The sequence below is a fragment of the Thalassophryne amazonica genome, chromosome 16, assembly GCF_902500255.1.
Source record: "Thalassophryne amazonica chromosome 16, fThaAma1.1, whole genome shotgun sequence".
NCBI lineage: Eukaryota > Metazoa > Chordata > Actinopteri > Batrachoidiformes > Batrachoididae > Thalassophryne > Thalassophryne amazonica.
In genome coordinates, this window is record NC_047118.1 from 53,897,663 (window position 1) to 53,919,738 (window position 22,076).

General features: G+C 40.4%; 1 protein-coding gene across 1 annotated transcript; it reads right to left on the reverse strand.

Moving 5' to 3' along the window:
- Positions 1 to 2,696: 2,696 nt before the first annotated feature.
- On the reverse strand, positions 2,697 to 21,715 carry pycr1a (pyrroline-5-carboxylate reductase 1a). Its single transcript, XM_034190862.1, has 8 exons — positions 21,592 to 21,715; positions 9,271 to 9,342; positions 9,098 to 9,168; positions 8,779 to 8,958; positions 7,530 to 7,751; positions 7,310 to 7,402; positions 6,825 to 6,988; positions 2,697 to 3,185 (listed from the first exon to the last, which is right to left on the reverse strand). The coding sequence occupies exons 2-8, from the start codon at positions 9,335 to 9,337 to the stop codon at positions 3,020 to 3,022; spliced, it is 963 nt and encodes a 320-aa protein (XP_034046753.1). The 5' UTR covers positions 9,338 to 9,342; positions 21,592 to 21,715; the 3' UTR covers positions 2,697 to 3,019.
- Positions 21,716 to 22,076: the final 361 nt, after the last annotated feature.

Consider the following 22,076-nt stretch of genomic DNA (forward strand, 5'->3'; position numbering starts at 1 on the left):
GGGACTGGTTGGGGCTGAGGGAGAGAACCAGGAAAAAGACATGCTGTGGAGGGGAGCAGAGATCAATCACTAATGATTAAATGCAGAGTGGTGCATACAGAGCAAAAAGAGAAAGAAACAGTGCATCATGGGAACCCCCCAGCAGTCTACGTCTATAGCAGCATAACTAAGGGATGGTTTAGGGTCACCTGATCCAGCCCTAACTATAAGCTTTAGCAAAAAGGAAAGTTTTAAGCCTAATCTTAAAAGTAGAGAGGGTGTCTGTCTCCCTGATCTGAATTGGGAGCTGGTTCCACAGGAGAGGACCCTGAAAGCTGAAGGCTCTGCCTCCCATTCTACTCTTACAAACCCTAGGAACTACAAGTAAGCCTGCAGTCTGAGAGCGAAGCGCTCTATTGGGGTGATATGGTACTATGAGGTCCCTAAGATAAGAAGGGACCTGATTATTCAAAACCTTATAAGTAAGAAGAAGAATTTTAAATTCTATTCTAGAATTAACAGGAAGCCAATGAAGAGAGGCCAACTCCATAACATTCAGTCACAGATAGTCCAAACTATACCTTTTTGGTATCGTTGTGATCAGACAAATAATGTGGTATAGCTTTCAATATGATTAGAGCATTTTTACCCGTGTAATTCTTCAATTGACCCCTACCTGGCCGCCTACTGAAAATTCAAGTGGCTACTCAGTTTTTTCAAGAGTAATGTCTAAGGATTATTTGTGCCAACTTTGGTGCTTATTTCCAGAAATGAACAATTGTTAGTTATCTGCTCCACTATTAGGGGGCATTGTGTTTACAAATCTGACAAACAGATGGGGTGACTCCCACATACAACCTTTGGTTGTCTTCATTGTTCTAATCCCTCGGTTGTGAGGAAGACTGTTTCTAGATTGATTCCTTGACAGGATGGTGGATGCGGAGATGGCTGAACAGTGGGTATAATTAATAATTCAATTCTCAAAGTCTTTAAGAAACACCCCATTTTGAGGTTTGCAGAACAGACCATGTAAGCGTATCACAGACTCAACTGGCTGAGTGGGAATGTCTTACAGGCCAATTTCTACATGCAGTCACAAAATTGTTGGACATTGATGATGCTTAACATGAAACCTCAAATAATTAACTAACTGTATTTAACTGTAAAGGTGCCATATTTTCTGGACTATGTCACTTTTTTGTTTGTCTGGTCCTGCAACTTATGAAAAAAAATACTGCATTATCTATGTCAAGATGGCACCATCTACACATGACAAGCTGCTCCTTACTGATCTGAATGAGTTTTGTCTGATCTACACTATGGAGCACAAGGTAGCAGTAATGCACCCTTAAACAAGGAGATCTGAATGAGGAGGACATGCTGGATCTTAGGAGAACGAACAAAATTAATAAATCATGCTCTGAACCTGAAAGATTACATTTTTGAATTACGAGGGAATACCATATACCAGTTAGCGCTGAACTTGTTTACACTTTGTGGGACAGCTAGAACTGCAACAAGGATGGCTAGGCTAAAGTAATTCCAGTTCCGTTTTAAAAATGTATAACCAATTATTTACATTTAGCTCCTCCTTGATGTTTTCTGCTGTTCAGTGGGGACAAGCAGCAGTGTACTCTTTGCGTCTCATATAATAACTTTAATTAGGCAGTAAGCTTCTGCTTGCTAATGCTGTTTGCCTTATAAATAATGGGCTAATTAAATTCATTAGCATCTTGTTGCATAATGCAGTTGCACCACATTTCAAGAATACAAGCAATGCCACATGCCCACCCTCCCCTCCCCCTAATCTTTTTGCATTTTTGGACCACTATGGCTAACACTCTGATGCAACATATAATTTGGGAAATACGGTAGATTTTTCTTCCAACTGCACAGCATGACCCCTTTATAAATTGAGGCATGTAGTTCCTTCTTCAATAATTTCTTTTCCCTTTTTACTCAGGGTCACCACCACAGATCCAGTTTGCCACAAGTTTCATGCTGGATGCCCTTCCTGGCACAACACCCTACACGTGGTGAACAGGGAATCAGGATCCAGAGGTGGGCAATTAGTTTCAGTGAGTAAAAGTTCTACCATGTATTGTTTCTACCTGTGCACCTGAAACAGGCGATTTCATTGATCAGCTCGTCTATCTGCCTGAAGAGTTAATTACAATCAGCTGGATGGAACAAATATGTGGTAGGACTTTTACTCGCTGCAGCCGGGATTACCGAGGACCTTCTTTTTGGGGAACATGCACATTAACAGCTTCTACCACCGCGCTAGTCATAGTAGTTCCTTCGATTTGAAAAATGCCCCGCCTGGCTACGTGGTGAATAAGATAACAGGATCTGGATTGTCACCAGCGGGCTTCCCCACTGAAACATTTACTCAGAGTTTCATTTATAAAAAAAAAAAAAAAAGATTTATTAAAGCCACATTTGTGATTCACCTGCTGCCAAACACAAACATACACAACTCTACATGCACCTTCAAGAGTAACACAACACAGAGCAGGTGATTTACTATTACAGACAATGTCCTGCTGCCATTTGTTATGTCTAAGTGCACATCATCAACACATAATCCTCTCAAAACATTTTCACAGTTGACTTGCTATGTGAAATGTACAAAGTAAGAGTTGTTTTGCTGAAACATTTGAGGACAAACATTTACCAACTCCACACATACCCGCTCGACCATAATCCTGCCTTGAGAAAAGTCATGAAGCAGTGCAATACTATTGTACTGTTGGCAAACTTAACATGGTTATGCCCAGATTTTTTTTTTTTTTTCTTACAAGTGGAAAAAGTTCCATTAATACCTTTGAGAGTTTTTTTATTGTGAGTAGAAAATAACAGTGATACACTTCGGCAACAATTGTTGCCAGTGGGGCAAGACGGGTTAATTCTGGTATCGTCAGAAATGTAAATAATGATTACAGAGCAGCTCTCAAAGGATTCATGTCATGCCACATCTGTACATAACAGTTTTTGTTGTATGTTCAGTGATCTTGATTGTGTGCGTGATACAATGTGATCAGCTCTTGATTCTTGGATTATGTCTGCTGAAGAGGCTGATCCCACGAGGTTTAACTTCCACAGCATTTGCAGACACACCTGGCTGCTGCAGCACTTTGTTTAGTGTTGTCTTCTTTATGGCGGCAGGGGAGATCTTCTCTTGATCGGCCAAAAACTGAAGTTCCCTAAGGTTGTTTTTTTAAAGGTTGGAACAAGAAATTATTAATACCACATTATATTGAATGTATCACAAGATTATTAGTAATCAAACACAAAAGGGGGAAAAAAGTGTCTCTATAAAATTAGGTACCATCTACTGCTATCTGAGCTGCAGACGATCACGGAAAGAGTTGAAAGATCTATGATGAACTATGAAACCAAATTGAAAAGGTGCAAATTGTGTAGTATAATTCTGTGCATTAAAAAAGATAAAATTAAATCAAACAAATTTACATTTGACATGTTTTCTGAATATGTGTGATTGTTTATAGGGGCATTACAGTACAACTCCCTCGTTGTTCAGTACGATTCACAGTTTCAAGGACATGCTATGATTCAGATCATGGTAATTCTTACTGCAATTCCTCAAAAAGGCACAGAGACAGAGTGATAGAGAAAAGATGAATCGCACAAAATAAAAATTGGTAGAATAATATAACATTAATGTTCAACAACTGGCTTTAGGATCTACAGTTTCTTCATCCTGAACACTGTCTGAAGCTTGTACTTTGCATTTTGTGTCCCATTAAAAACAGATATCTGAACATGAGTGTAATTCATTTTGCAGCCCTCATGTTTTTAAACAAGTCCACAGTGTTAGTATAATTTGTGCTTTTTGCGATTTTTTTTTTTTCTTTTTCAGTTACATCCCAACTTGTTGATGTAATCTGCCCCGTTTTACTTCACACCTGAAATAACTGAAGCCGTTCTGACACATGCACTGTAACCCTGATCCTATCGGGACATTACCCAGAGGATCTGCATGTGGGAATGAAAATGTTTAAACCAGTTTGACTGGACGTTAAAGGGATTATAGCCTGCAATGTTCCTACAATAAACTCCAAGTAACATTTGAGTTGATCCATGTGGGAGCAGAGCAAGTCACTGTTTCACAGCAGGCACACTGGTAACATTTTTAATGCAACACTGAAAAGAACAGAAGAGCCTTTTTCATGAAGAACCCAAGAAAAATATTTAAATGGAGAAAGCACTGATTCCAACACAAAAACAGTCATCATTATGGATGAGTCAGTAGTGTTGTCCACTATCTTTGATGTGCATTAACAGAAAAAAGTGATTTCCAGTGCATACTTTGACATTTTGCCACTCCTCTTGCCCACTCCACCCACGTGCCACACACTGCCCAAAACAAACAGACTATAGTCTCATTTAAACCCTGCGTGATATCGCGGGATTCGGCCACTTATGGGGACAGACGATCCCGTTGCGCAATATATACACAACATCACTTCACATGGGAAAATGTGTGATTTGTTTACTGTACTGATTTTGGCTGCAATCACTGAAGAAGTCGCGAAAAGTGCAGTTTTTCAGTTCCCAGTGGAGAAGGAAAGACGAAGCAAATGTGAGAGGCCGCGTCAGTAAGTGTTAGCCTACACAGCTAGCCAGAGTAGCTGTGTTCTCTTGCCTGCACAACCGCCTTGACACGTTTGTGCTCTGGGTCATAAACAAACCACAACACATGTCCATTTTCCACCCCATCAACACCTTTTCTTTGCATTTTCACTTTGTTTGGGTGCAATCTGCCCAAAAACTCAGAGAAAGTGCTGTGTTTCTGTCCCCGGAAGTAGAGAAATTACGTCATATGTGTCATATTTTACCCCTTTAGGGCCTGCCCTCAAGTGAGACTGCACTGCCCAACTGCCAGTAGGTGAGAACACTGTTGTGTGCTGCACGTGTGAACGAGTAACTCTGGACAAAGGCCAGTGAATCAGGTTGAGACATGGTCCTGAGGTCAAATCTGACCAGGTGATGTAGCTCCTGTACTGTATCACTGTGAACCAAAACAACCAACAGGAGGAGCAGAAGTAAAGTGTGTTTACTGAAGGTAGATACAATGACTGATCTGTCGATAATCAGCACAGTGCATCCAGGCATCTGAGGTGTTTGTGCTCAGACAATGTCTCATCACAGCATTCGGTGTTTCAAAGTTGTGAAATCTTGTGCCGTCTGGCGGTCCGTGACGCACACAAGAGATCGTTTTAGCAGAGTTCCGGTTTAGGGCACAATGGAAACACACCTTGTGAAGCCTGGACAACAAGAGAATAACAGCGCACAGCAGAGGTTTATCACAGGTGCTACACCTCCTCTAGATAACCCTCTCAACTTGAGAGAATGTGTCGTCATCATCATAATTGCTCGTGAACTCGCTGAATCTATGCCATCCACATCCTCGCTTTTCCATTAACGTGCTATGAGACAGCGGAACCCTGCTGGCACTGTGGTGCATTCTGGGAAGTGTAGGCAGCCACCAGGGGCATTATGGAAAACGACGAAACACAGAATGTTTCAAAAGGAAATGCACAGTATCAAAAAAAAAAAAAACTGTGAATACAATGCCACAAAAGCCTTCATCTTAGGTCATATCACAGGAAGGTCAAAGTCAGACTAATCTGAAAGGCTGATGTGGTAAAGTATATTTGGGTGATCATCTGACAATTCAGCAGCGCTGCATCGTGTTCACAAAGTGATTTGACACAGAGATGGAGGGCACAGTCGACAACAGCAGCCTCAGCTGCTGAATTGTAAAAAGTATCCACCATATTTTCTGGACTACAAAGTGTGTTCCTTGCCCCCGCCACTAGTTAGAGAGGTCCTGCAACTTGTTTTCGTAAAACATGAAAAAATACTGCAGCACCATCTATGGCCACAAGATATCACCATCTATCTGCTTAATAAGAAGCTTTTATACACTGAATAAGTTAATGTGATTCACATTCTGGAGCAGAAGGTCGGGGACCGTTAAGCTTAATGGTCCCCGACCTGATGCCAACCGCAGTAACACGAGGTGAACAAGAAGATCCGAATGAGAGAGATTTTGTGTGTCTTAGAGAATGAATAAATTTAAGAAATCCTGTTCTCAAACTGAAAGACCACACTCTGGAATAAAAAGATGGGAGTATAATTGTCATAGTACACAGCACAATACTTGTTTGGACTGTTAGACGACAAGGACAACCAGCAGGACAGCAAGCCAAAATTAAGGTGTTTATAAAAAAAAATAATATGCCACATTTTCAAACATTTAATTACATTGCATGTTTACCCCAACCATGATTATCTGTTCAACCATGATTATCTGTTCTGTGGCGACAAGAAGCAGTTTACTCACATTTTGTGCCTCTTATAATAACGTTAATTAGCTTGTTAGCTGCTCACTGCTAATGCAGTGTTTGCATTATAAATAATGCACTGAGTTTTCAAACTTTTAATTACATTGCACATTTACCTCATCTATGATCATCTGGTCAGTGACCAAAAGAAGCAGTTCATTTATTTTCAGTGCTTCACACAAGAACATTGATTAGCTCATTATCTTCTACTCACTAACATGATATTTGCATTATGAATGAAAATGCACCAATTAAATTTTGATTCTTGTTTCAACAGTAATTGTGGTTGACTGGTGCAAATTTTTTTTTTCCCCTCTTCATGATGTGTTTTTGGACAGATATGATTAATATTCCAGTGCTGCTTATAGTCCAGAAAGTACAGTACATTTAGTTAAAACTCATTTGAAAGTTAGTGTGTTTTTAGGACAGAAAGGAAACAACAGTCGACTAATTTCCAAACATTTAATTTACCTAGTCCGGACACAGGAGGCCTCTACAGCATTGATCAGGAGGCTGCGGAAGCCACCACTTTCCATGACATGCAGGGCGTGAATGGTGGCACCACCCGGCGAGCAAACATTGTCCTTGAGCTGCCCTGGGTGCTGCTCAGAGTCTAAGAGCATTCGAGCCGCCCCCTTTTGAAGAAACACATTGAGATCCACATCAGTCCAACACAACTTTGATATCCAATCCAGGTCACAGACAACAATTCACACCTGGCAGCAAAATATCTGGACAACAGTTACAAGAGGAGAAAAATCAACTAGCTGAGGGAGACTTGGCACACTATCCACACACTCCACAATGCTAACAAGATAAATATTCAATATAGGAAGATAGCTTTCTGTCCTCTACTGTGCCTTGTATCATCTAAGAAGGTAAAACCACAGCATGTCTGTTATCTTGTGATCACGTTAAACAAGGTAACAGACGGGGGTTTAATTCAGTGTTCGTACCAACAATGCTTGGGCTCCTAGACGTACAGCCAGTCTCCTGGGCAGACCCATTTTCACTCCCCCATCAGCAAGAGCATCCACAGCTGTGAAAGCCTGCAAAGCCACAGAACAAGCAGATCATGAAAAGCTTCCACCAAAACAAACAAATAATAATAACAGCCAGAATGCTACAGGTAAGGCAGTATCACAAAACATGCTAGAAATTAAATAACTGACTCACATAAGCGGGACCACTGCCACTCAGACCTGTGACAGCATCAATCAGGTCCTCTTCTACTTCAGTGCAGTAACCTACACTTGCCATCAGCTGCTCCAGAAGCTTTCCATCCTCCACCTTAGCATGAGTGCCTGTGGCGTAAACAGTGGCTCCTTCACGCACCATTACGGGAGTATTGGTCATGCAACGCATCACCTTTGGAGCTCTTTGATACTGCTGCAACTTCTGCAAGGAGTATTCATGATGAGATATGGCAGGAAAAAATACTAAGGATAATGTTTGAGGTATCGTTAACTTATTTATACAAGATTAGCCAAGTAAGTATTTTGGAACACTTGCATTGTATTTGCCACTCAAAAATAGTATTTACAAGGACATAGCAAGTGTTATTCTAGATTAAAAGTAAATCTGAAGGAGACCAGTAAGTTTCAAAAGTTACTGGCTTAATTGCAGAATTCACAAAGATGTTTTACGTTTAACTCTGGATGGAATATTGGTGTTGGTGGATCAAATACACGCTACTTATTTCTGAATGTCAAAGGCACTGAACCTCAAATTACTTTCGTTGTGAAGGTTGGTACTCACACACGTTGGTGTGATCGTAACTCTCAGTCAGCTCAGATAAGTCTGCCCAGTGCAATAAATGTAATCATTTACAAATACAGATTTTAAGTTGAAAGCCTTATCTGACCCCAATGATGAGTTTGAAATATGCCCATAAGAGGCATGTGAAAATACAGGATTTTTTGTTGTTGTTGTTGTTTGTGTGTTTGTGTGTACAATTTGAGAAATAATTCCTTAACTGATGTAAGGCAACTTTATAAATAAGGGAAAACTTTGACATCTTCATCACTGGCCACATCTATTACATCCAAATCTATATAATCAATAAAGCCCCATTTTCCCTTTCACGGATATGCATACATGATGGTCAGTTTGACACCATGTCCATAAATTTAAAAACCTTAGAGAGGTCTGTGATGCACAGAGATATTCCGTTATTGTTCTGTGTTGTAACCGTGGCTGGATTTTTAAGATGTTCAAAGATTCTTTTCCTCTCTCATGATGGCAAACTTTGATAATTCTCTGCATCTCCCTGGAATACACAACACAGTCACATGATCACATTCCTTGAATACCGTGATCTTCCCACGCCGGTTCGTCACAGCTACAGATTGGAACCTTCCGGGATGCATATCCATGAAAGTTAGAACAGGGCTTAACATACAGGTGCAAGATTCCAGTTGCTTGCCTTCTCTATGGAGCTGATAGTGACACCTGCTGCACAGGACACAATAAGGTGGTGCTCTTCAATGTCAGGTCCAATCTCATCCAGTACAAAAGGAATGATGTGGGGCTTCACGGCCAGGAAGAGAACATCGCTTTTACTCACAGTCTCTTTGTTGCTGGTGGTGAGATTCACACCCAGTTTCTGTTCAAATGACATTGATCATGGATGTTAGGAGAACATGCAAGCCAAACTGTGTATTTCTTTCTCCAAGTGGACACTAAAGCCACAATGCAATGATGGAGTAATAATTACTAATACAGATTCTCAACTGTCTACCCACTCTCAGCCCCTGTACAGTGGGGAGATCAGTGTCTGGGGAACTGGCTGTGATTCTGTGGGTGGCAATCACACCTGAAAGGGGAGAAATGTCAAAAAGTAATTTCAATTTCTGATTGCAATCGATGCCAAATCTAAATGGAAATGCATACAAATGAACAAGTGAATCAAACTCACCCGCAGCTGAGAACCCTCTCACCAGAGCGTGGGCCAATTGACCCGCTCCAATGAAGCCCACACTCATTCTCTCTGGGGAAGAAAACACTAAAATAAATGTCCAAAACAAATACCATATTTTCCGGAGTACAAGTTATACTGAAGTATAAGTTCCACCTTTTTCCTGTATTATTCTGACAGCATTCACTACAGTGGACCCCTTTCTTCTTTTTTTTGTTAAGAGACATTCAATTCATATACACTCAACAAAAATATAAACGCAACACTTTTGGTTTTGCTCCCATTTTGTATGAGATGAACTCAAAGATCTAAAACTTTTTCCACATACACAATATCACCATTTCCCTCAAATATTGTTCACAAACCAGTCTAAATCTGTGATAGTGAGCACTTCTCCTTTGCTGAGATAATCCATCCCACCTCACAGGTGTGCCATACCAAGATGCTGATTAGACACCATGATTAGTGCACAGTTGTGCCTTAGACTGTCCACAATAAAAAGCCACTCTGAAAGGTGCAGTTTTGTTTTATTGGGGGGGGGGGGGGGATACCAGTCAGTATCTGGTGGGACCACCATTTGCCTCATGTAGTGCAACACATCTCCTTCGCATCATCCGTGAAGAGAACACCTCTCCAACGTGCCAAACGCCAGCGAATGTGAGCATTTGCCCACTCAAGTCGGTTATGACAACGAACTGGAGTCAGGTCGAGACCCCGATGAGGACGACGAGCATGCAAATGAGCTTCCCTGAGGTGGTTTCTGACAGTTTGTGCAGAAATTCTTTGGTTATGCAAACCGATTGTTCCAGCAGCTGTCCGAGTGGCTGGTCTCAGACGATCTTGGAGGTGAACATGCTGGATGTGGAGGTCCTGGGCTGGTGTGGTTACACGTGGTCTGCGGTTATGAGGCTGGTTGGATGTACTGCCAAATTCTCTGAAACGCCTTTGGAGACGGCTTATGGTAGCGACATGAACATTCAATACACGAGCAACAGCTCTGGTTGACATTCCTGCTGTCAGCATGCCAATTGCACGCTCCCTCAAATCTTGCGACATCTGTGGCATTGTGCTGTGTGATAAAACTGCACCTTTCAGAGTGGCCTTTTATTGTGGACAGTCTAAGGCACACCTGTGCACTAATCATGGTGTCTAATCAGCATCTTGGTATGGCACACCTGTGAGGTGGGATGGATTATCTCAGCAAAGGAGAAGTGCTCACTATCACAGATTTAGACTGGTTTGTGAACAATATTTCAGGAAATGGTGATATTGTGTATGTGGAAAAAGTTTTAGATCTTTGAGTTCATCTCATACAAAATGGGAGCAAAACCAAAAGTGTTGCGTTTATATTTTTGTTGAGTGTGCAATGCAAAATCTCAACACAGGTCACTTCAAGGAGGTATACACAAGTCCAGATGGTGATTCACAACAGTTCCCCTAAGTTAACAGCAAATTCCAGCCCCACACTAGAGCAGTACATTTGTGACAAACTTATAACATGTAAGACATTTAAACATCATGACTGCATTATCAGCACATAATCTGTTCAACAAGCACTTTCTGGAGCCATCTGAAACCTAGATGTGTACCACATGACCACAAAGCAGTTTCTATTTCAGCTGCTCTGAGTGTCTTACTTCATAGTTCTAGGGTAGATGTTTGCGAAATATTGTGCACTATTAGCACTGAAAATCGGAATCCATGTACATCACTGGAGAAACTATGAACCTGAACTCTTTCAATTTATGCACAGGTGGCGTAGTGCAGCACCACAATGCATTATGGGTGACAAAGAAAAACACTGTCAAATGGAAGTCATGTGAACTCAAGCCTTGAGTTTTGTTTCCAAGGTGGTTAAGTAAATGGCAAAAAAAAAAGACAAAACTGTTGTATAAGAAGTCCAAATTCCTACTTTGGGTTCATGTGATAAGACATTATAAACATCTAAAAGCCTAAAGTAACATATATACATGTACTATTATACTCATTTGTTATTGAGTCACACAGACTTTCAGGGCGAGAAAGCGTGTTCAAACTAACTGGTTGCAGATTCTACAGTTTTTTAACTTTTTTTTTTTTTTTTTTTTTTTACTAAAAGCACATAACAGTAGATCCCAGTTGTTTTCTTGTTTTGTTTTAACATTTAGGTCTATGCCTTTCAAATACTGTAACTGTAACTGTACTGTAACTTTGGTAATAAGGTAAACCATGGAACGGTTTGGGTTTTGAAGTTTGGGTACCATACCCATCTCATAAAAAAAAAACAAATTCAGCCCAAACCAGGGGGGTCAACAATCCAATGTGTCTGATATTGTCTTACAGTTACATGCAGATACGGTTAATGTATAAAGTTAAAAATGAACTTATCATCTGAGAGGAAATTATTTGACTGCTTAAGGTATCCTACTACTGTAAAAAGTCATTGTGTATCTGTTAAAGGGGTTAAAATCTGAAATGACTGCCCTGATTGTATTCAATTATCTGGTACTTTGGCTGGCCTGAAAAGATCTTATAAAAATAATAAAATTGCTTATTATAGTATGATAAATTAGGTAAATTGTTTTTGTTTCTGTTCTTCTGTTTAATCTGTGCATCATACTGCTAATTGTTCTGCTATGTTCGGATGTTTGGTGTACTGATTAATCTACAAAACGTTTTGCTCGTCTTCTTGTCCTTTTCTTTTTTGTAGTTGCTGTTATGAGTGCATATATATGTGTATATGGCAAAGCGTGATGGGGTGGGCGTTTACAAGCCTTTGCTTCAGCCCACACCCTTTTGGCAGCACACAATTGGGATTTTTTTTTTTTTTTTTTTTTTTAATTGTTTGAGGTTTTGTTTGCTTTTGTTTTTCTTTGGTTTTGTGAGAGATTTCTTTGTTAAGTTTGTGTGTGTGCCAAATAAAAAGTTAAATTAAATTAAAAAAATAATAATAAAAAAATCCTTAGGAAAATCGATACTTAAATAACAGCGAGTGCTATACTAATAGCAATTTTGCAGAAGTAATAATTATTAGGCAGCACAATGGCTTAGTGGTTAACACTACTGTCTCACAGCCAGGTCATGGGATCGATTCCCACCTGTGGCTTTTCTGTGTGGAGTTTGTGTTTGCGTGGGTCTCCTCCTACATTTAATGACATGCAGGTTAGGTGAACTGAAAACTTTATAATTGCACGTCTCCCTTGCAAAAGAGATCTCGATCTCAATGGGACTAACTTGGTTAAATAAAAGTGGATATTGTTTTTACATCCAAGTTAGAAACCTTTTTGGCCAGTGACTCTTTACACATGATGTTTTCATTTCTTTTTTATAAACCTTATGACGTACTTACATCTTGCTTTGGCTTTTTTTTTTGAAGGTCAAAGATTAGGCACTGTTTAGGCTTGCCCGCACTTACCATACTTATCTCATTTCTCGCGAGGCTTTACTCAAGTCAGCCACGTGTTCCTTTCATGCTAGCAAATTAAATCTACACTGCTTCCAGTATTATTGAAAACCTGACTCCCAGCATTTTTAAGGCACTCAATGTCATTGTACAAAAATTTGACTCCATCAGCATGCTGGATATTGCTACAGTTTGTATCTCTGCAATACACACAAAAGGAACATCCTTTAACAGAACAGTTATACAGACATATCTATTACACACTGCTTCAGATATAATTTCCCAGTTCAGTCTGGGGGTGCAACTGTTGGCAACATTCGTCAGACTAGGTATCCCTTCAACCATCAGGGATAAAGCAACTGGAATATGACCTTCATCTATCAAGTTACAACACACATTCATATCACTGACAGCACTGTCAAAGGCTCTGTAGACACAACATGGTCGAACCAGGATTCAGAACCCCAAGAGTCACTGACTAGGGATGCACCAATACCACTTTTTTCCAGACTGAGTACAAGTACGATTACATACATTTTGGGATGCGTTGATACAGAGTACCGATACGAATACTTAATGATACCATTACAGCTTTATGATAACTTTGAAAACATGTTTTATTCATCAGTTGTTCCTTATTTTTTGACTGTAATTGCTACCAATATCATTAGCTTTGTTTTTATTTAAAAACATTTCACTTGAATCATTTACAAACATTTCACATGAATCATGTAACACTGCTTTTTGACTACAACAAACTGTCCTTTAACATTAATTGTGTTTCTTAACAAACATGACGCTACCAGACATCTCACCGAAATGTAACCTGAGGACTTCAGCACTACAAAATATACAACACCAATAACAGAACTGAAATTGTCCATCACTAACTTTGTTTGTCTGTGAGGACTTAAAGCCTTTTTTGAAAATGTGAGGGCAGATTCTTTTTGATGAAAAGAGCTTCTCTGTGTTATCAGCTGAGACTTTCTGTTTTCATCTGCAACATGTGACAATGAGTTAAAAAGTCTTTCACTCTCCACATTATTTTTTAACTTTGAATTAAATACGTACCAGTAACATACACAAATACAAACTGTAATTTTTATTTCCCCCCCAAAGGTGGAACATGCAATATTGGAGGAGCATGGCGTGCGCGCACACGGTGTTGCGTGGCATCTCCGCAACACACAGAGGCAAACTGGAGTAATTTCAACATTATTTTACTTTTTCTTTGTTGATCATGGGATAATTTCCTCAAATTTAGACAGAATAGCTCATCGTCTGAAGTAAATGAGCCATGAACGAGGCGCAGCGACACTTTCAATTTCTAGCGCAAAAGTGCAGCTCATGAAAGAGAAGAGGAGGGTCCGAACGGAGCGCCACAAACATTCAAAAAATGGATTACACCTGTATCGGACCGAACCGTTCTCCCATCGGCCTGAACACCCACACCAAGGGCTGAAATTCACCAACCTGATGGACAGCCTCCACTGCTGAAACCACGATCTGAGTTCTGACGTAGCAACTGTTGCGCAAAGTGCCAAAGTCACGGAGGAACTTTTTCAGCCACACAAGGAATTAAAGTATTTTCAGATGTTGTTTTACAAGCTCCGGAGGCTTTGTGTGGTTTAGTTTTCTTCAGGATTGCATGATGATGAATTCCACTGAAAGGTGGAAGGTAAGACTTTTTATTCACTCTGTGTGTGAATTTACACCGCATGATGGAGGGCAGCTTTCAGCCAATCAATGGACAGCACTGACGGGCGTATTTCGACTTATGAGTAAATTACATGAAAGCCTGTAAAAATCCATAAATTAGCCACATCATTGTTTAAGCCGCAGTGCTCAAAACATATGAAAAAAGTAGCAACTTTCGGAGCGTGTGCTTGAAAATCCCACATTGAGATGTTGACATCATGCTGCTGTAAAGGGGTATCGGGTCACGTGGTATCAGAGACATTTTATGATTACAAGTACGAGTAAACAAATACGAGATCAGGCCGATACCTGATACTGGTATCGGTGTATCCCTATCACTGACATAGGTGTAACTGTCATTGAGTAACATATGACAAGAAAAAATTATGAGACTGCGATCTTTACAGAAGTTAAACATATGCTTGGCAAATAAGGAATTGTCTGGAACCTTCAGCTTTGCATTCCAGACACCTATCATTACCACAGCAGTGGAGTCAAATTCCTCAATTAATGCACTCAGAACACCAAAATTCTCCAAGTACTTATCTTCATTTCCCTGCACTGATGAGGTAGATATAAATTAATAATATTGAATTTTTGGCACTGATTCCAAATAGTTGATGCCAAAATTAGCAAACGCCCCCCACCACCACCACAACAACCTCCATTTATCTGCTATGTCAAAGGCTTTGCTTGTCCTCTCTTTGTTCGGCATGTGTGGACACGATCACTGTGCCAGAAATCATTAAATTTTTTATGTCTGTCTTTAAAAACATTACTGCTGATCACCTGGATTAATTTACGCATTAGCTTCCCGTGGCAACTCCATCGTGAACTTTACCTTCCTCTGCAGAGACTTACTTACTTATTTGTTTAATTCAGACATGTACATATAAAAAAATCACCAACAGTCCATAGATTTAAAAAGTAAAAGTACAAAAAAACTATAGAAAGTATAAATATAAAAATTACAAACAATATAAAAGAGAAAGCACCTTCAGAATCATTCATTCATAAGTATATACATGACTGTTCCTGAGTACCAACAATCATAAGTTTTGATAAGTTAAAATCGAATCTCAACAGCGAAACAACAATACCATTTGTTGACAAACAAAGGCAATTCATGAAGTTAAAAACAGTTCTTCTGTACATTTTGGGATATGATCTAACATTGTTGGATACAAACATGGAACAAGCACAACATCTACGGCTCAGGTTATGAAGGATTCTGAAAGCATCATTATAGGCAACTTTAACTGAATTACTGCTAGAGACTTTAAAATTTCTCCACAATACACATAAGTAAATATTACCACAAAAAGAGCTAAACAATCTGTTCTTGGCAAAAGTTGAACAGAAATAACATTTTCTCACTAGCATATTACTTCGGGCATACAACAGACCAACTTTACTTTTCATTTCTAAAGCCGTGGTCACAACCCGCCATACTTGCACATGCATGCAGTCTACTTGCAAAAACGTGGGCTAAATTTGGAGATCCGTACTTCGTAAGTACTGCCTCAGTACGAAATTTCGGAGCACGCAGACATGCCGTAGAGGTTTTAGTGCATGCAGAACTTTCGCTGCGGTCAGGCTGCGGATTCACCAGCAGTACAGATGACGCACGTTGTGAGTACTGCCTCAGTACGGATTCAAAGCAGCGCACATTTTCATTCAATTACTATTGAATTAACCAAATCCGTACGTAGGCAGTACGGATTTGGAGGCCGACAGACTCGCATGCACAATGCAGCTTCTCACTTGAACTTGGACTTTATTTCCAAACGTCAGCAACACACACTCCACAGCTTCAGTAACTAGCTGTAACTTTTCGAGGCAAGTAAACACTCGTACAACTGACCGCTGCAGGCTGGACATGCTCATGCATCGCCAACGCCGAAAAACACCTGCCGCTCCGGTCCCGCTCATAAAAAAAGAAAAGCGACACCCCCCCCCCAACACACACACACACACACACACACACACACACACACACACACACACACACACACACACACACACACACACACAGCATTATTGTCATCTCTCTTTATCGTTACGCTCCTAGAGACGTGCGCTGAACGTACTCCCTCCCTCCTCTTGCTACTGCCTCCGTACGTTTTCACAAAAACGTAGTAGCCGTGGCATCCGCTGAAAACGTACGGCGAAAAAAAAACGCATGGTGGGTTGTGACCGGGGCTTAAGTCATCACACAATTTGTTATCAATGATATGACCAAGGTACTTGCATTTATCAATAAACTTTAAAAGAACTCAATTCAAAACAACATCATCATAACTGCCGTATCTGCGGGTGTCAAACAACATAAGTTGAGACTTGGAGCTACTGACTTGGTCACGGCCACGTCACTGCCAGTTTACTTCCACGTCAAGTCCATCGCTGGTGTGAAAATACACGGCTGTCCATGTGTGTTACCATAGAGATACATTGTGTATTTGTGTGAAGGCCACGCCCACACTCAGGCGAGCCACAAATGTTTGAAACGTCCATACATAGTTCGATAAAACGTTCTTAACGTTACTGTATGAAAACGTTCAGCTGGTCGAGGCTTTAGTGACTGATTCCTTCAGACGTTGTTGTGTTCGTTCAATATGTTGGACTTGTGAGGTGGAACAAAATGTAAACGAAGCCGAACGAAAGGTAACATTACAAAACCTGCAGTGTTTCGGCCCTTCATGGCACATGATTGCCCACTCCTGGATTAGAGATAGTTTTATCATCCAATCTCTGACAGCAAATGATTAATCTGCTACGAAATAACTATTTTATATAACGCAGCGTTCAGTGGCATACAGTGCAGCATCCAGCAGGTCAGGCTGACCCAGCAAATTGTGTGGCAGTGCGCAAGTTAAATGTGCTGCAGTGCCGTCGAGTCATGCCGTCTCTTATCATCCAGCCAGCCGGATTCAAGTATGGATATTGGGTTGGGGAATGAGTTGCCATCGTCATCTTTTAAAAGGGCAGCGTAATCTGTCGCCTTGCTCTGTTGTGATACAAATCAGTGTGTTTTATCCCACCTGTGTTAATTATACATTAACCAAATCACAGGCACATGTGCCTATGAGCCTAATAAATGACACATAACATGCAGGGAAATGGACCAGGGTGAAGTGAGGATGATGACAGAGGAGTGTCAGAGAGTTCATAGTCCATCCAACTTAGTTTTGATGACCAGAAACTGGACGTACACTTTCACGACTGCAAACAGGAAGTACACAGGAAGTACACAAGAAGCATGATGGGAGAGACCGAGGTGCATGATGGGAGAACTTTTTCTGGCAAACGCGGAGAAACGGTGTTCCGTCATCACACCGGACACCAGTGAAAGACTGGTGTAGGAATACACTGAGCGAGCCGCATTACCGCCGTAAATGTATAGCTTTGATCAACAAAGTAGTTCGGAAAAGAATCCTTCCGAATCTGACTTTCTTCTCCTTCTTCACATTTAATGGCGGGCAACCAGCTTACACAGAGAATTACCGCCACCAGCTGGACTGGAGTTCAAGTCAGGAGGCTAACATCCATAAAATAAAATAAGAGAGAGAGAAAAAAAAAAAGTGGTAGACTTATACCCTGTAGGGGTGGTGGCCAAGTGGTTAATGCGCTTGGTTTCAGTACAGAAGGTTCCGGGTTCAAATCCTACCCCTGCCACATTTCTCCATGTAAAGTGGAGTTGCATCAGGAAGAGCATCCGGCGTAAAACCTGTGACAATTCAACTTGCAGATCCACCTTGGATTTGCTGTGGCGACCCCGAGTGCAAAACAAGGGAGCAGCCGAAGGGACTTACTTACTAGACTTATACCCTGTGCAGTAATCCTATATTCTTCAGATTGTCGCAAAAGTAATTGAAACAGATGAAATCTGACTATCTAATGAATCAGCTTCTTAAAGAGAGCTCAGTGGTAATTAGTCATTTATAATCAAATTTATGAATTAGGCATAAATAATATTAAAATATAAAATTGTTGTGACACTGATTACAAATCTTAAAGAATCAAATTTCTATGATACATATATAGCATGAACTGTTAGTAATTTGTTGCTAATTCATAACGGCAGGTACTATAAAGAACATTTTAAATACAGAAATACTGCGAATTGTTACTAATTTGTTGCTTATTTATAATTTGAGGTCCTGTAATGAATATTTCTACATTGTACATAGCATAAGTATCTACAGTTGAATGTAGAAGTTTGGGCACCGCTGATGATTTCCATGGTTTTCCTTTATAAATCATTGGTTGTTTGGATCAGCAATTTCATTTAAATATATCATATAGCAGACAAACACAGTGATATTTGAGAAGTGAAATGAAGTTCATAGGGTTTACAGAAAGTGTGCAATAATTCTTTAAACAAAATTAGGCAGGTGCATAAATTTGGGCACCCCAACAGAAAAATGTACATCAATATTAATTAGTAGATCCTCCTTTTGCAGAAATAACAGCCTCTAAATGCTTCCTATAGGTTCCAATGAGAGTCTGGATTCTGGTTGAAGGTATTCTGGATCATTCTTCTTTACGAAACATCTCAGGTATGTTAGTTTCCAAGCACGGACAGCCGCTTAAAATCACACCACAGATTTTCAATAATATTCAGGTGTGGGGACTGAGATGGCCATTCCAGAACATTGTACTTGTTCCTCTGCATGAATGCCTTAGTAGATTTTGACCAGTGTTCACGGTCGTTGTCTTGTTGAAAGATCCTACCCTGGCGCAACTTCAACTTTGTCACTTACTCTTGAACATTGTTCTCAAGAATCTGTTGATACTGACTGGAATCCATGTGACCCTCAACTTTAACAAGATTCCCAGTACCTGCACTGGCCACACAGCCACACAGCATGATGGAACCACCTACAAATTTTACTGTAGGTAGCAACCATTTTTCTTGGAATGCTGTGTTCTTTTTCAGCCATGCATACCGCCCCTTGTTATGTCCAAATAACTCAATTTTAGTTTCATCAGTCCACAGTACCTTATTCCAAAATGAAGCTGGCTTGTCCAAATGTGCTTTAGCATACCTCAAACGACTCTGTTTGTGGGGTGTACGTCGAAAAGGCTTCCTCTGCATTACAGCATCATACATCTCTTTGTGCAAAATGCGCTGTATAGTTGAATGATGCACAGAGACACTATCTGCAGCAAGATCACGTTGTAGGTCTTTGGAGCAGGTCTGTGGGTTGTCTATGACTGTTCTCACCATCCTTCGCTTCAGCTTATGAGATTTTTCTTGGCCTGCCACTTTGGGCCTTAAATAGTACTTTACCTGTGGTCTTCCATTTCCTCACTGTGTTTCTCACAGTGGAAACTGACAGCTGAAATCTCTGAGATAGCTTTTTGTATCCTTCCCCTAAACCATGATGTTGAACAATCTTTGTTTTCGGGTCATTTGAGAGTTGTTTAGAGGTTCCCCACTTATTAGAAGAGATGCAAAGAGGGGAAACATTTGCAAATGGCCACCTTAAATACCCTTTCTCATGAATGGATTCACCTGTGTAAGGAGGTCAAAGGTCAATGAGCTTACCAAACCAATTTTGTGTTCCAATAATTAGTGCTACATGTATTCAAATCAATAAAATGAGATGGGTGCCCAAATTTATGCACCTGCCTAATTTTATTTAAAGAATTATTGCACACTTTCTGTAAATACTAGAAACTCCATTTCACTTCTCAAATATCAGTGTTTGTCTGCTATATGATATATTTAACTGGCATTTCTGATCCAGACAACCAATGATTTACAAAGGAAAATCATGAATATTATCAGGGGTGTCAAACATTTGCATACAACTGTACTTTCATTGAATTAAAATGTTGTTGTTTTATCGATCCATCCATCCATTTTGTTCCGCTTTATCCGGAGTCGGGTCGCAGGGGCAGCAGCTCAAGCAAAGCCGCCCAGACCTCCCGATCCACACACACCTCCCCCAGCTCCTCCGGGGGAACCCTGAGGCGTTCCCAAGCCAGCTGAGAGACGTAGTCCCTCCAGCGTGTCCTGGGTCTTCAAGGAAGCTTGTCGTTTTATGACAGTCATTAAATATCTCTCAGTTTGTTTATAATTGCAATTTAATAGATGTTACACATGTTGTCAGTGCCACATAAGTCAGAAGAATAAATATCTTTTGTTGTGTAAACATCACTTTAATGAAGTCATCAGCCCCTGATGAAAATTATTAAAATAATATTGCCCAATTGAATCTTCAATTTTTACAGTATTTCAATCAAACAACTTAAATATTTTTCCATAGAGAAAAATGCTGCTCGGTCAAAGGCTTTTACCTTCATTATATTAGAGGTCCGCAAAGTGAAACAGTGATCAGCTGATTCTATGTTTACGAATAGACACTGTCTGGCTCGGCAGTGGGTCGAGTCGGGCTGAATTTTCAGTTCATGTGCAGCATAAGCTTGAGTTTTTCTTCCTTGGACACCGATACCATGTTTTCACAAAAATGTTTAAAGAAATCAACACTCCAACGGGAAAAACCATCGGTCTCTGTCATTCTCGCTGCCCACAGTCAGTCATGATACCGCGAGACTACACCTCTTGCTCTTTGACCTCGCGCATCAGACCCGGAAGCGAGTGAGACTGAAAAGGCTTATTGCTTCTTTGTTGACATTTTTTTCCGAAATAAATTCAGTTCATTCATTTATTTACGAGTAATCCATCACGGCGACGTGACGTCGGCAATAACTCGCGTTTTTCACTCGTCATATCACCGTGATAGAATACTCCTAGATAAAAAAAGATCGAACGTCAAGTTATGAACGCAGTCTCTGCTGACAAACGTAAACGTCTTGACGGAGTTAGCACGGAAAGCTAAAGTGTGAATTCATCCAGGTGATCGGTGCTAACGTTTTTAAAGACAGATGTAAAAACTTGAGTTATTCCTGGCACAGCGATAACCTGGAGGAGAAGCTAAGACATTGAAAGGAGATAAACGTCTTACTGAAACGAAACAAAAAAAAAAAAAATCCCTTGCATTCCCAGAATGCATCGCGCAAAACAAACGTGGCAGTGTAACGGAGACTGAATCGACGCCACTTTATGCTAACTCCGCTTCCTGACTGACCGACATTTGCTGTGGACACGTGTCACTATCACTTACAAATAATCTCGATAGAAAATATTTCATGATAATACTTTCAAAAATTTACGAGGGTTCTCGATTAAGAGGTGAATTATAAAACACACAAACAAGTGGGTTTGTTTTTACCTCTGTAAACGTGGCCAGGCTGTCTCGTGCTCTCTTATGATGGGTGGATGGCGAGAGTTTTGATCGACATGCGAGAGCGCCAATAGTATTTCTGTTTTTGGTCTCTTCGTGACGTCTGTCCAATCGTGTTGGCTGTAAGAAATAACATTGGGGCGGGCGATTTTGACTGTAAATTCGAGTTATGCGCATGTGCAGCTTTAGGGAAAGTTTAAGTAATTTATAGTATCGTCTACTGTGAAAATGATGTACGAAAGTAGAGTATTTATTTTTCAGGAATCTAAACACGCTTTCTCGCCCGTGTGACTCAGAGCAGGAACCCCAGGGGCGTGGTTCTAGCACTGTTTGTAAAGGGGGGGGGGGGGGGGGGTGCATGTAGTACATAAATGAAAAATCAAGGTTTAGGTGAATACAAGATTTCCCATTTTCAAGGAAGCAATGTGTTCAACTGTGTTTGTTGGATTGTTTGTTTTCTTACCTAGATAACT

Bases quoted from the DNA above. Each gene is read 5' to 3' on its own strand.
- pycr1a (XM_034190862.1), bottom strand. From the start codon at position 9,337: ATGAGTGTGGGCTTCATTGGAGCGGGTCAATTGGCCCACGCTCTGGTG. The intron at 9,169-9,270 runs GTGAGTTTGATT...CTCCCCTTTCAG, and splicing joins GAGAGGGTTCTCAGCTGCGG to GTGTGATTGCCACCCACAGA. The intron at 7,403-7,529 runs GTGAGTCAGTTA...GTGGCTTTGCAG, and splicing joins GTGGCAGTGGTCCCGCTTAT to GCTTTCACAGCTGTGGATGC.